Here is a 14139-nt window from a genome sequence, read left to right on the forward strand (position 1 = left end):
TTTCATGACTTGTTCATGACAATAAATCCTGAATCTGATTCTGACATTCACTTCCTATCTCCAACTTCCATACAATAATAATCCCCCATTTTCCAGTCTCTCCCTGGTCTCACAAACCCCAGCCCCATCGCCAACACGTTCAAGATTATTTTTATTGTCATGTAATAGAACAGATGTAATATTACATGAAATTGCATTTAGTCTTCAATAAAACAGAAAAATATTTGTTGTCATCAAAATTTGTCCGGAACCCCTTACATTCAAAGAAAGGGAAGCAAATGAGAGTCCTTTCAGTTTCACTGAGTGTCTGAGGATTTGCCTCCAGTGGTCCCCATTGCCTCTGCAGCCACATAACTTTAGTCTAAACCATCGGCCACCTGAGTTCCAGATCCAAACCTCTGACATGATCTGGAAGGCTTCAGCACCTGAGGCCACTCAGGAGCCACCTCCCACCTCAGCACCATGCCGCATCCCAGTTTCAATACCTGGTACCCCTTCAGCCAGTCTCAAGCTATTCTCCGGTAGTCAGCAGCCTGGTGTGAGTCCTTTGACCACAAGTCTCCAACAGCCTCCATGGGTTCCTTGCCTCAAGTCACCAACAGCCCATTGCATGAGTGTTCTTCAGCTGCAGAGCCCTGCTCTAGTTCATCCCTGTCTTCACTGTCCCAGGAGATTGCCTCCTCTGTTTCTCCTTCTCAAACGGGAGGTGTTCTCCCCATTTTGTGGTGCCCTGCACCAGTTCTCTACTTCCCCGGGTCTGCAACACCTCAAGGCTGTGGCCAGCACTGAACCATAGACCCATTACAGCACAGAAACAGCCCCCTTCAGCCCTTCTAGTCTGTGCCCAACATTTCTTTTTGCCTAATCCCACTAACCTGCACCCAGTCCATAGCCCTCCATACCTTTCCCATCCATGTGCTTGTCCAAATTCTTCCTAAATGTTGACCCCACTTTTACCACCTCAGCTGGCAGCTCGTTCCACACTCCCACCACTCTCTGTGTGAAGAAATTCCCTCTATATTTTTCCTTTTACCCTTACTTAACCCATGTCCTCTGGTTTATATCTCATCTACCCAGTTCCTTTCCTTCCTGTGGAATGTGAGGAGGGCCTTTCTAGGACATCCTCCTTCAATGCAAAAGTGTTTAGTGCAATACCACCTTTTTTATAAACCCCTGCCTCTCTTTCTTGCCTGAAAATTCTGTATCCCGGGTACTGACTTGCCCATTTTGTCCAGGTCTCAGTGATGGCAACAATACTGTAGTTCCAGATGTTAATTAAAGTTTGAATTTGTCTACTGGTTAGACTGCTTATATTCAAATAGATGACATCTCACTTTTTATTCCCCAAATGTGCATTTACCATTCTGCTTTGCCCACTTGACTTGGTCAGATTTTCTCCTCTCCGTGGCTGCATCACTTCAGCTGAACAACTTCTCTGATCCTCATTCCCCTCTCAACTTAATTTAGGCCATGCTCAACCTCCCTCAGTCCCGCTCCAGATCAGTCTGCCCAACCTTGTACAGGTCCCACATTCCCCAAAGCAGTCCAAATGTTTCAGGAATCTAAACTTCATTCCCCTGCATCAACTTATCATCTGACCTATCCTTTTATCCCTATAGTCATTTGCTCATCCCAGAGGTTACCCAGTTGAAGTCTTGGTCCCTAAACTGCTACCGAGCTCCACATTGCAGGCCCTCATTCATTCTCCTCAGGCTTCCTTTCACATTCACTCCCTCTCCCAGCTCCAAATTCCTGACTCCCATCACCAACAATCTCTGCCTCAATCCCTCAAACCCCAGCCATCCCTTGCCTCCCAACGTCCAGCCACTCCCAATCAGCCAACTCATTCCCGGTCTCCAAATTCCAGTGCTGCAGCTTTGTAATTCCCAGTCATCTCCAATCTCCCAGACCTCAGTCCATCTCCATCCCCATTACGTCTCTCAGGTTCCCAACTCCAATTCTCAATCTTCAAATTCCATTCACCATCAACCTCCCTGACTCTTCTGTTGTCCCAGACCCATAAATCCACATCATTCAACTCTCTATCGGTCCAAACTGGCAACACTGTCAACCATTAACAGTATTGGACTGTAAATATACACTGCCAGTCTATCTCCCACCCCAGCTCTACTGACACCATGAAGGAGATGGTCAACCAGTCCCTTTTGCTGTTCCTTCCACCTTTTTCCCAAATGTTGCCATATTCTCCCATGTATCTAATTTTCTTTCAAGTTGTTTTGTCTCACTTGATGTTTTAAGCCCTGGCATTAACTTCTGGAGAAAGACCCTCATGCCTGTGGACCTTGCTGTGTCCTCTACCTTCTGATCTACTCAAATTCATAGCTCAGTTGCCTTTGGTTCTGCCTGGAGATGATTGGGTTACTGTTGCTAAAGATGGGTGTGTGCCACACTGATTGTACAAACTGCCATTTCTGTGGCAATAGACCTGTGTTTGTGTAGGATAAGAACAGCATGGATTAGATCTGAAAGGAGGTAGGTCTGCAAAGTTCAGTCTCATTCAGACACTCAAATGACCGGGAGCCTGTGACAAGCTTCCCACATACTGTGTAATGTCTGCACTGTGCCAAATCCATGCTGGTAATCATTAATGCAAACTGCTTGAATCAATTGAAGGTCTCACATAAAAGTGTGGCTGGATCAGGTCAGGCTTCTCTCACACCTTGTCTGTCTTTCTATGAGCAGTTGGACCCCGGCTGACCTCTGAGCCCCAGTCCCTGGCGGTGGACCAGGGCTCAAGTGCCATCTTTAACTGTGCCTGGACAGGAAACCCATCTCTCACCATCGTGTGGATGAAGAGAGGTTCTGGGGTGGTAAGTAGGAGACCCCCCTCCCCTCCAGTGTGTGGCAGCTTCTCCCTCCTCCTCACCTCACCTTCCTCACCCACACGCACCCTTCCTCACCCACCTGCACACTTCATCACCCACCTGCACACTTCATCAGCCACCCTCACCCTCCCTCACTCTCCCTTACCCTCCCACACCTTCCCTCACCCTCCTACACCTTCCCTCACCATCCCACACCCTCTCTCACACCATCACCATCCTCATCCTCTCTCACCATTGCACTCTTCCCCTCACCATCCCAGCATATCCTCCCACATTGACTTGCACCTACCCACACTCATCCATAACCTCCCATACACCCCACACCCACACCCTCCCACATCCACTTACACCCTCCGCACCAGCTCACACACCCACCCACGCCCATGCCTACTCACACACACCCACAACCACCTATACCCTCCCAAACCTATCCACACCCACCCACATCCTCAAACCTACACCCACCCAACCCAACCATACCTACCCATACCCATTGACACCCACTCACATCCACAATCAACCCCACACCCACTCACATTCACACTCACCCACAACCACCTATAACCTCCCAAACCCACCCACATCCTCCCACACCCAGCTACACCCTTCCACACCCACCTACACCCTCCCACACCCACCTACACCCTTGAACCCATACCCACCCAGCCCACCTATACCTTCCTACACCCATCGACATTCACACACCCACCCTTAACCCCACACTCTCCCATTCTCACTCAGATCCACTTATATCTATATAAGGTGAGGATACCATTTGGGAGGGGTGTAGACACCAGGTGGGAGGGTGTGGATACTAGGAGGGAGGGATGTAGATACCAGGTGGGAGGAGTGTAGATACCAGGTGGGTGGGGTGTGAATACCAGATGGGAGGGGTGTGGATACCAGGTGGATGTGGATACCAGGTAGGTGGGTGTCGATACCAGATGGGAGGGGTGTAGTTACCAGGTGGGAGTGATATGGATACCAGGTGGGGTGGGGTGGATATCAGGTGGGAGGGGTGTGGATACTGGATGGGTAGCGTCTGAATACCAAGGGTGGCTTTTGGATTCTAGGTGGGTGGGGTGTGGATAGCAGGAGGTTGGCGTGTGGATACAAGGTAGATGAGATGTGGATACCTGTAGAGTTGGATTTTAGGATGGATAGAAGCAGTAGATTTGGATGTTGTATACAGTACATCAGGACCCCGGTGGATTTAAGTGAGTGATTGGGAAGGTTAGGTATCAGGTAGTTTGTGTGGGCACTTGGGAGAACTGGAGGGTTGGATATCAAAAGGGTAGAATATTGACTGTATCGGAGAGGGTGGACATTGACCATCCAGAGGGATCTGTATCCAGGGACAGCCAGAAACATTGACCCTCCATGGTTGCTGAGTTTCTCCAGCACATGTTTTTTAGAGGATCATTTTGATAAATATTGTCGATACCATCATGGAGACGTGAGGGGGTGGAGGAAGTAGAGGTGTGGAGATCAGGATGGCTCTCAGGAAGGCTGGGCTAAATTCCTGGAGGGTCAGGAGTGGGATATCAGGAGGACTAGCGGGTTGCTGAGAGAACTGAGGTGCATATTGAGAGGGACGAGAGTGTTGGTGTTGGGAGGGCACTTTGCTTGCACCCTGGAGCTGGATTGTTGGTTTCTCAAGATATCTAGCATTAGGACTGAAACAGCATTCATGTCCCCACCCCAGATTCCCCAATATCAGCCAATGCACATCATTCAATCAAGAATACTTTTAGCCTCTAGACCACACATGTCAAACTCTGGCCCGATAATTATATTTGGCCCGCAAGATCATTTCAAAAATGTATTAGAGGTGGCCCGCCCTGCAGCGAGAGCCGATGCTGTTTTTTGGTAATGTCACCCCCCACCATCCTCCCCCTTCATTGCACATCCTTCCCCATTGTAACACGAGAAATTGTAACACGAGAAGTCTATCGATGTCATCAGCTGGCAAGCCAGTTGGAAGGCTCCCCACACAACCAGTCACTTCTCCCACCTGTCGAGCGGTGCGGCGGATTGGCGAGCACCTGTGATTTCCTGTCGGCACGACGGGCATGGCAGGCTGCGCACGGCCCCCGGGCAGCGCGAGCCCCGCGCGACTGGCACCGGACGGACCTTCCACAGCGCGAGCGCACTTCTCCCGGTCGCCACGGCCTTCAGCGCTTGCACCCGCGTGGACCCCAGGGACGGCTGGTTCAGCCCTGCACGTGAAGAGAGAGATGGTGGCTGTCCGCAAAGGCTGATCGGCAGCGCACTGGGCCTGAGTGGGTGGGTAAGCAGGGGTGGGCAGAGGGTGTAGGTGAGGACTAATGGACAGGGGAAGTTATGGTGGTGCGAGGGGCAGTTGGAGGGAGGGATGAGTAGAAGGAGGGGTGGATAGGGAAGAGGTAAAAGGGGAGGGGCAGGGCGAGTAGGGGAGGGGTGATTAGAGGGTGAGAGATGGGTAGAGGGAGGAACAGGTTGAGGGAGAGGTAGTAGAGGGGCGTGCATAGGATGGGGTGGGTAGAGGCAGAGCGAGTGGAGTGAGGGGTGAGTAGAGGTTAGGTAAAGGCCTGGTCAGGTAGAGGGATGGTGGGTCGAGGGTGAATAGAGGCCTAAAACCTGAGGAGTGAGCAGGAATGCTGAGTCCTGATGCAGGCCAAAATGGACACAGCCTGTGAATGCTGACTACATCTCCACAGGGACCAAATAGGTTTCCCTCAGGTCAAGCAAAGGGTGAACTTGAGCTACCTACTCCTGACCTGTAACATTATCCTCCTAAAGTTATATCCTAAAGTTTAGCATTATATATGTTGAAAGAAGAGAAAGCATGCAGATGTTGTTGAAAAATTTCAATAAATATTTAGTTTGGCCCTCGACTTAGTCCAAGTTTTTAATTTTGGCCCTCCGTGAATTTGAGTTTGACACCCCTGCTCTAGACATATGGATGTGGAGCTGCCTCAGCCTCTGTGTACCAGTGGCAGTTAGTGCAACGCTGTTACAGTGCCAGCGATCAGGACCGGGGTTCAAATCTGCACTCTCTGTAAGGAGTTTGCATGTTCTCCCCACATCTGCGTGTGTTTTCCCCAGGGGGCTCTGGTTTCCTCCCACCCTTCAAAATGTACCTGTTGTTGTAGGTTGATCGGGTGTACGTGGGTGATTGGGCTCGAGGGCCAAAAGGGCCTGTTAACATGCTGTATGTCTAAATTTAAATTTTAATCAGTAATGAGGTAATGAGAAGATAATCCTTCTAATGTCATAGCAGAAGCTGGAGGAAAATGTTTACAAGTGATCAGAGGTTGAGTTGGAACCTTTTCACAGAAAGAGTGAAATGTGTCAACGATGCTTAAATAGAAATTTCCAATGAAGCCTACATCACAAAACTTAAGTTGTCAGAAGATCTTAAAAGAATTTGTTTTTTAAAAAAATGTGATCAAAAGCAAGGTTAGTGTAGCAGTTCAAGCGTCAGTGACATGGGTAAACAAAGCATCCCACTTATACCTTTGGCTGAACAACAAATGCCTGGCCTAGCTGTATCAACTGAGGCAGGGGATTGGCAGCCACCTCCACCCACTGATGCAGCTGTTGATTGGGAAAGGGCAAATCAAGCCATAGGAGTTAGGAATTCAGAATATAAAGCAGGAAAACTGAAGAATTGGGCACTGAGAGAGGAAGAAGGCTGGTGTCAGCCAGGCGCGGAGAGTCATATCCTGGCCCACCTCTCACTGCTGATAAGGTGTGCAAAATCATGAAATGAGTGTACTGGGAGAATGCAGCATCTTTTGTCCAGAGTAGGGGAATCAGTAACCATACCACACAGGTTTAAGGTGGGTGGGGGAGAGATAATGGCTCACCCATCTGACACCACCTCTCCAGTGCAATAGAAGACCAACACTGAATGGTCCACTGGGAGGCATAGAGCAGGTTCGATGGGCCAAGTGACCAGCTCCTACACCTGTGTCTTAATGTTATCGAGTCATCATCATGGCCCTTCAGCACAACTTGTCTACACAACCAAAATGTCCCACCCACACTCGTCCCACCTGCCTGGGTTTGGCCCATATCCCTCTAAGCCCATCCTGTATGAGTTATCCATTGAATATCTTTCTTCAACATTTCAATAGTACCTGCCTTGACCACTCCTCTGGCAGCCCATTATCCTCTGTGTAGAAAAGTTACTCCCCAGGTTCCTGTTAAATCTCTCCCCCACCCACCTTAAACCTGTGTGGTCTGGTTACTGATTCCCCTTCTCTGGACAAAAGATGCTGCATTCTCCCAATACATTCCTTTCATGATTTTGCACACCTCTATGAGATCACCCTTCAGCCTCCTGAGGTCCAAGGATTAATGCCCCAGCCTGCACAACCTCTTGTATAGATCAGGCCCCTGGTTTCCTTCACTGTTCTGGATCTCATCCACTGCTGAGGTGACAAACAGTAGCCAGTCTTGGCTCTGAGAAATAAGTAACCAGTAATGCCTCTCCAATGACCTCTTACCTCACATCCCTGTTCCGCTTAGGTTCTCAGCAACAATAACGTCATGACTCTGAAGGCCGTCACCCAGGAGGATGCTGGGAAGTACGTCTGCAGGGCGGTAGTGCCACGAGTTGGTGCCGGGGAAAGGGAGGTCAGCCTGACTGTCAACGGTAAAACACTCCGCTGTTCCTCCTTTGTTCTGCTGTAGTGTGGTGTCTCACTGTCCTTACACACACAGAAATACGGTCACACACATCCATGCACACAAACGTGCACACACATGCTTGCACACATAGACACACACACAATACACAAAACCCACAGACACTCATACACATCCACTACAAGCACAACACATGTAGAATGTATGCACACATGTACATGCATGTGCAAAAGTAATTAATTTACAGACCCATGCAAAATTATGCATGCCACATGCTCTACCTTATACAGTAGCATGCATGAACACACATACAAATGCAGACAAAAATACTCACACAAGCATATACACGCTTATGATAAATGTGTGCTTACACACATGCTCTCTCACCTCGTTCGGATACATACAAGTATATAGTTACACAGGTGCATTTACACAGACAAGGGAGACAGATATAGTGGATGCATCAGTCAGATAATACTGATACAGAGACAGGTACAAATCTAGTGATCCATGGGAACACTCTCATTCTTGTGTGAATGAAGTCGCTGGGATCAGCACCTCAAATCAGCTGACCACTATGTGTTGAACAGGCCAGAACCTAGAGCTCAGTGGAAGTGATGTATGGCTCTAGTTTTACCTGCAGCTCTTCAGTAGCACTCTTGCCGAAAGTGGTTCAGGTCCAGCATTCATTTTCAGGAGCAGAGATGTTTTCCCAAAAGTCTGTGCAATTTGCGGCCAACCCCACATGTCCTTGAAAGAGGATGAAAACAGTTACGCAACTCAGATTGCTCTGCAGTCAGGACAAAGGTACTTAGGGTCTTATGGAATGAAATAGCAAGTGACCAGAAAGGCAGAAAGTGGACTGGTGAATACTGGTCTGGGACTTTGTGCCAAACCGTCACCTTGTCAGCGTTTCATTCCCTTCAGCTGAAAGGCTATCACTCCTGACACCTCTTCTTTGCAGAAAGAGTTGCTGCCAGTTTGTCCGTTACACATCATGTATGCAATTACCCTTTAAAATATTCATTAAAATGCAAATTTATTTCAATTAGATCACTAATAAACAGCAATTATATTCAACATAACTATGTGTGGTGATGGTCCTGATGTTACTTGAGTGTTTGGAGTGGGCTGTATTACAAGAGGTTCTAGGATGGATGAATGATTTCATTTAATAAAGTTCGTCAGTGCGTTGACTGTGTGATTTGTTTGTGTTCTGGATTTCAGGACCCCCCATCATCTCCAGCACACAGATGCAGCATGCTCTGCAGGGGAAGAAAGGCCAGATCAAGTGCTTTATCCGCAGTACTCCGCCTCCCAACCGAATAGTGAGTGACTCCATGACTCAGACTTGTACAGTGAAGGAAACAGCCAGTTGCCACTCCCTCTGCATCATGTCAGTGTAGCGTGTGCATGGGGACACCACCTTCAGTAGCAGTCTGACTTCATTTTCAAGTTTATCATCACCCAACAAGTCCACAGACAGCCAGACAAAACAACGTTTATCTCCAGACTATCCTGCGCACACATACCTGCACAGCACACAGCAACTAAGGATCACATATACCGTAAATATTTGTGTATAATGTGTTTCGTGTATAATGCGACCTGGCCCCCCCCCTCCATTTTTGAGTGGAAAAAGGGAGAAAAATTTTACCCCCGTGTATAATACAACCCCCCTCCACTCGCCCCTCAAGTCACACTGGCATCTCTACCCCCTCCCGTCCGAGTCACGCTGCCGTCTCTCACCCCTCGCCCGTCCGAGTCACGCTGGTGTCTCTCCCTCCTCGCCTGCCTGAGTCGCGCTGCTAATAATCTTTCTTATCGTTATACCTGGCAGAATCTTTTTAAAATTATAACCTCATGTATAATGTGACCCTCCCCCCCCCCCCCCCAATTTTGAGCTCAAATTTTGGTACAAAATTTTTCACATTATACTCAAATATTTATGGTATACACACTGATATAAATATGTACAGGCTATAACTATATGGGATGAATAATTGGTTACAGAAATCTGTTCATCAATCTTACAGCCTGCAGGAGAAAGCTATTACCCATCCCAACAGTCCTGATTTTGATGCTTCAGTACCTCCTTCTTGATGTAGTGGGTCAAAGATACTGATGTTGATGCTTTGGAGAGAGTGTAAAGGGGATTTACCAGGATGTAGCCTAGAGTGGAGAACACGACGTATGAAGCAGGGTTAACACCATCTCTCGGAACAATCCAAATCATGTCACTTACTCCTTCATGCTGACCACGTTGTCTACACAAGCTTGTCCCATTTGCCCCAGTAGCTGGTGAAATGTCTTGTGAACATGACAATTGTCCCGGCCTCTACCACTACCTCTGGCAGCTTGTTTCTCCACCCTCTGTGTGAAAAAGATGCCCCTTCTCATCCCTGGTTTTAGATTCTCTGGCACAGTTGGGGTAATGGTTAGAGCAGCACTGTTACAGCACCAGCAAACAGGACCAGGGTTCAAATCCCACGCTGTCCTTACGGAGTTTGTACATATGATAGGGTCTACCAATAACTCAAAACCATAGAGTGAGGAACAAAAGGCTTTATTACACTTTAGACTTGTAACTGGCCCAATTCCAAGTGCTCAACCAAGGACAGGGAGAGAGAGGTCAACCTTTATTCCAGGGTCACAAGGGGAGGAGTTACCAGACAGCGAGTTACCAGTGGTGGACAGGCCAGCTATCCATCGGCAGTTACATATTCATATCACCACAACGTACTCCCCGTGTCATGCATGGAATTTCCTCCAGGATCTCCGGTTTCCTCCCACTGCTCAAATCGTAGGTCAATTGAGTGTAATTGGACAGCATGGGCTTGTGGGCCAAAAGGGTCTGTTACCATGCTGTATGTCTAAATTTAAATTTACATTTCGTGGGGAAAAGTTCACCATATATTTCCCACAAGATTTTATAAACCTCATAAGATCTGCCACTCAACTTCCTAGGCTCCAGGAAGAACAGTCACAGCCTCTCCAGTGTCACAGCCTCTTCAAGCTCACCAGCGCTGGTGCCGTTTAGGTGATATGAAGCAGGAAATGCTGGAGGAATTCAGCGGGTTAGGCAGTATACTTGGAAGCCAATTGGCGGTCAATGCTGCAGGCGGTATCCCTTCATCGGGACTGGGAAGAATGGTGGCAGCAGCCAGAATAAAAGGGAGGAGGGGTTGGAGGAAGGAGGGAAGCAAGAAGGCTGGGAGGGTTTAGGAAGGAGGTGCAGAGGGCTAAGGAAGATGCACTCTGACATGAAACGAAGGGAAAGTGTGGGTGATGACTAGGTCGAGAGGGTGAGGGAGGTTAAGGAAAAGGAGGAATGAGGCCAGAGGGATCAGGGAAAGCGAGGCAGGGTAGAAAACAAGGGGAAGAATGCCAGAAATTTTAATCTGAAGATACAGCACATAACAGGCCCTTCAGCTTCGCAAGCCCATGCTGTCCAATTACACCCGTGTGAACAATTGACCTCCAAAATCCGTATGCATTTGAAGGGTGGGAAGAAACCAGAGCCACCGGAGGAAACCCACGCAGACAGAGGGAGAATGTGTAAATTCCTTACAGACAGTGGTGGATTTGTACCCAGGTCATTGGCGCAGCAATAGCGTTGCACTAACCACCACATGAACCGCGGAGAAGTTGACGCTGATTCCGTCCGGGCGGAGACTGCCGGGATGAAGAGAATTAAAATAGCTGGCCGTCAGACATCTTGTCACAACGTGTACCTCTCATGTACACAGTGCCCTGACCAATGAAGGCAAGGGTGCCAAATGCCTTCTTCACTGCCGTCCCCCCCACCCCCCCCCACCACTTTCATGGGACTGTCTCCCTACAGAGAGACTTTATAACTGAAAGCTGATGCGGTTCCCAGAACCAGACAGAAACTCACCACAAGCCTCCATTAGCGTTGCAGAGCACATTAAATAAATCTTGCAAAAAATAAAAGCTAAAGAAATAAAAAGAACTGTAACTTCTGCATATGCAGAATAGAATGTCTGGTGAGGAACATCTGGTGCAGCCCCTGCAATGTGTAATTAGACTTGTAAGAACACCCACAAGCCTTTGACGGCTGTACAGATGCTCAGTTTTTAATTCCTTCCCCGGCTAATGGTCTTTTTATTGCAATGAGGAGCCTCAATGAATGAGCAGAAATAAAAATGAATCATTTCTGAAATAAAAGTAGATGGAGCAGTCTCTTGAATAGCTGCAATTTTCAATCTCCCTGCTTTGCTTTCAGACTCCTGTTGATTAGTCGAGGGCTGAGAGTGAGAAAGATCCCTGCTCCCTATTAGTAGAGTAATGCAGTAAACACCGCAGAGGGAAGTCTTGTGAAAACCGGTGTTTGAAGGAATGCTGTAGTAGCAGGTGTTTCCTGGGGAACTCATTCTCTCACACTCTACAGTTCAGCACCTGGATTTTTTTTCCTACCCCTTCAGTTATTCAAAATATAGAAATGATTGGTGAAAAATTGTCTAAGGGGTTGTGTAAGGTAGCTCCCTCTGCTCACATTGGACCCAGTAGTTTGTTTCTCTCTGCACTTATCGCACAGGCATCTTTAGGAGATCTGCCATACAGTGCACTGGCACAACTCAATAGTCTGACGTCCTCTGGCAGTACCCAGTGATCTGGCAAAACACACTGGGTTCCCTGGTATCTCTCTGCATGCTCCAGAAACTCGTCTGAGTGCTACTGGTACCATGCAACCCAGTACTACCTGTCGCATGGTCAAGTGGTCAGTGACTAAACTGGCCCCCCCACCAGTCTTGCCTGGTGTGGAAGGTGGCTGGTCACCCTGCAGGATGAAAAGCAAGACCCATCAAAGAGTGGACGAACCTTCTCATAGGGTCAACGGCAATCTAGTAAGCACGTGCTGTGAACCGCGGAAAGGGCATCCCTTGCATGGAAGCTTGGTCAGGAACTTCCCTCAGCCATCTTGGACCTCACCAGGCCGCTGAATCCAGGAGGAGACATCGAGAGGGTGGTTTTGGACCTGCACAAACCCCTACTCACCTAAAATCAATTCACACAAACGTTGTTCCTTTCTGAGGAGTGGGGTATATGGACATATCAAACCCCACAAACTAAGCATGGGGTAGCTACCCAGGAGAAGAAGGATGCTCCAGTTCATTCGAGGCTTGATGCTCCCTCTTCATGCTCTCCTGAACTTTGGTCATGTTATTAAGCTGCTTCTCCATGGTTTTTCTTTTGTTCTTGGAGAGTGTACCCACTGTTCCAATTGGTTTCCATATGGACTTCCTGCATGCAGGGACTTGCACTGTTCCCACAGTACAAGTGGAGCTGCTCAGGGTCTCAACTAGAGTGTCGAACATCACGTCCCGTTGAACTCACTGCCAGCAATCCTGCTCACAACAGAGTAAACAAGAAAGTCTACAGATGCTGTGATGGTGGTGAACGCACAAAATTATTGGAGAAACTCAGCAGGTCTCTGCAGCGTCCATGGGAGGCACAGACATATACCCGACGTTTCAGGCCTGAGCCCTTCATCAAGGTGTGAGCAAAAAGCTGGCAGGCACCTGAACAAAAAGGTAGGCAGGAAGAAGGGGCAGGGGGAAGAGAACGGGCCAACAGCTGAGCCCACAGGAGGGCAGGAGAGAAAGCTGAGATTTGGTTGGGGGAGGTGAAAAAGAGAGGTGAGGACCTGACCTGATGGAAAGTTTTCTCCAGTTTCCATCAGCAGCCCCCCCCCTCCCCCTCCACCACCACCGTCTCTCTCCCTGATTTTATTCTTCACCATTTTATTCAGGCACCAACCTGCCTCTTCTTCATTCCTTAATGAAGGGCTCAAAGCTCAAAATGTTTCTTTCCTTTAGAATGCTGCTGAGTTTTATCAGCACATTTGTGTATCCCAGTCACAATACCTGGTCCCCTAGTTACCCCAAGCCTGTCTCCAGCAGCCCACGGTGAGCTGTGAGGGCTTCGGCTGTCGAGTCTTCCATTGGTTCGCTGCTGTGGTCTCTTTCCCTGAAGGGTTCAGCCCCAGGCTTCTTCTCAGTGGGGAGGGAGCTCTCCCACTCTGGTGCCCCAAGCCAGGCCAATGACCCCCCCACCAGAATCTGCACTCCTTGTGACTGGCCAGTCAAACATGGGCACCATTTTGATGTCTTTTGATCAATTAATAATTAAATACGATATTCCTCGAAATACGCTATTTGGTTATTTTCAATTGAGAGCTTATTTGAGAGAAAAATTAGAATCAGAAATGGTTTGGAAAGATCTTTCATATTTGGAGCAAATTATAGTTGATGAAATGACTAAAGAAATCATTTCAATTGCGTATATTTTGTTACAAGAACAAGCACCTAAGGTAGGTTTGTTTAATTCAAAAGAAAGGTGGGCACAAGATTTAGATACGATAATAGATCAGCAGGAATTGCAAGATTTATGTAAAGAAGTTACATTTAATACTATCAGTGTAAGATATAGATTACTCCACAATAATTTTTTACGTCAATTGTATTTCACACCTCAGAAACTGAATAGATGGAGATCGAATTTATTGAATCAATGTTTTAGATGTGGAACAGAAATTGGAACCTTTTTTAATTCTATATGGTCTTTTTCATAGGTTCATTCTTTTGGCGTTTCTGTTAGTAAATTTTGCAACGAATCACTGGAGTGATTTTTCTGT

The 14139-nt window shown here is 47.9% G+C and overlaps 1 protein-coding gene across 1 annotated transcript in view; it reads left to right on the forward strand.

Moving 5' to 3' along the window:
* Positions 1–14139, forward strand: part of kirrel3a (kirre like nephrin family adhesion molecule 3a) — a 218538-nt gene that overhangs the window by 180457 nt on the left and 23942 nt on the right. The window contains exons 7-9 of the mRNA XM_069896281.1: positions 2704–2831; positions 7362–7488; positions 8709–8809. Coding sequence (XP_069752382.1) covers positions 2704–2831; positions 7362–7488; positions 8709–8809 — 356 coding nt within the window. The remainder of the gene's footprint in view (positions 1–2703; positions 2832–7361; positions 7489–8708; positions 8810–14139) is intronic.

Source organism: Narcine bancroftii, chromosome 8, assembly GCF_036971445.1.
Source record: "Narcine bancroftii isolate sNarBan1 chromosome 8, sNarBan1.hap1, whole genome shotgun sequence".
In the NCBI taxonomy this organism is placed as follows: Eukaryota; Metazoa; Chordata; class Chondrichthyes; order Torpediniformes; family Narcinidae; genus Narcine; species Narcine bancroftii.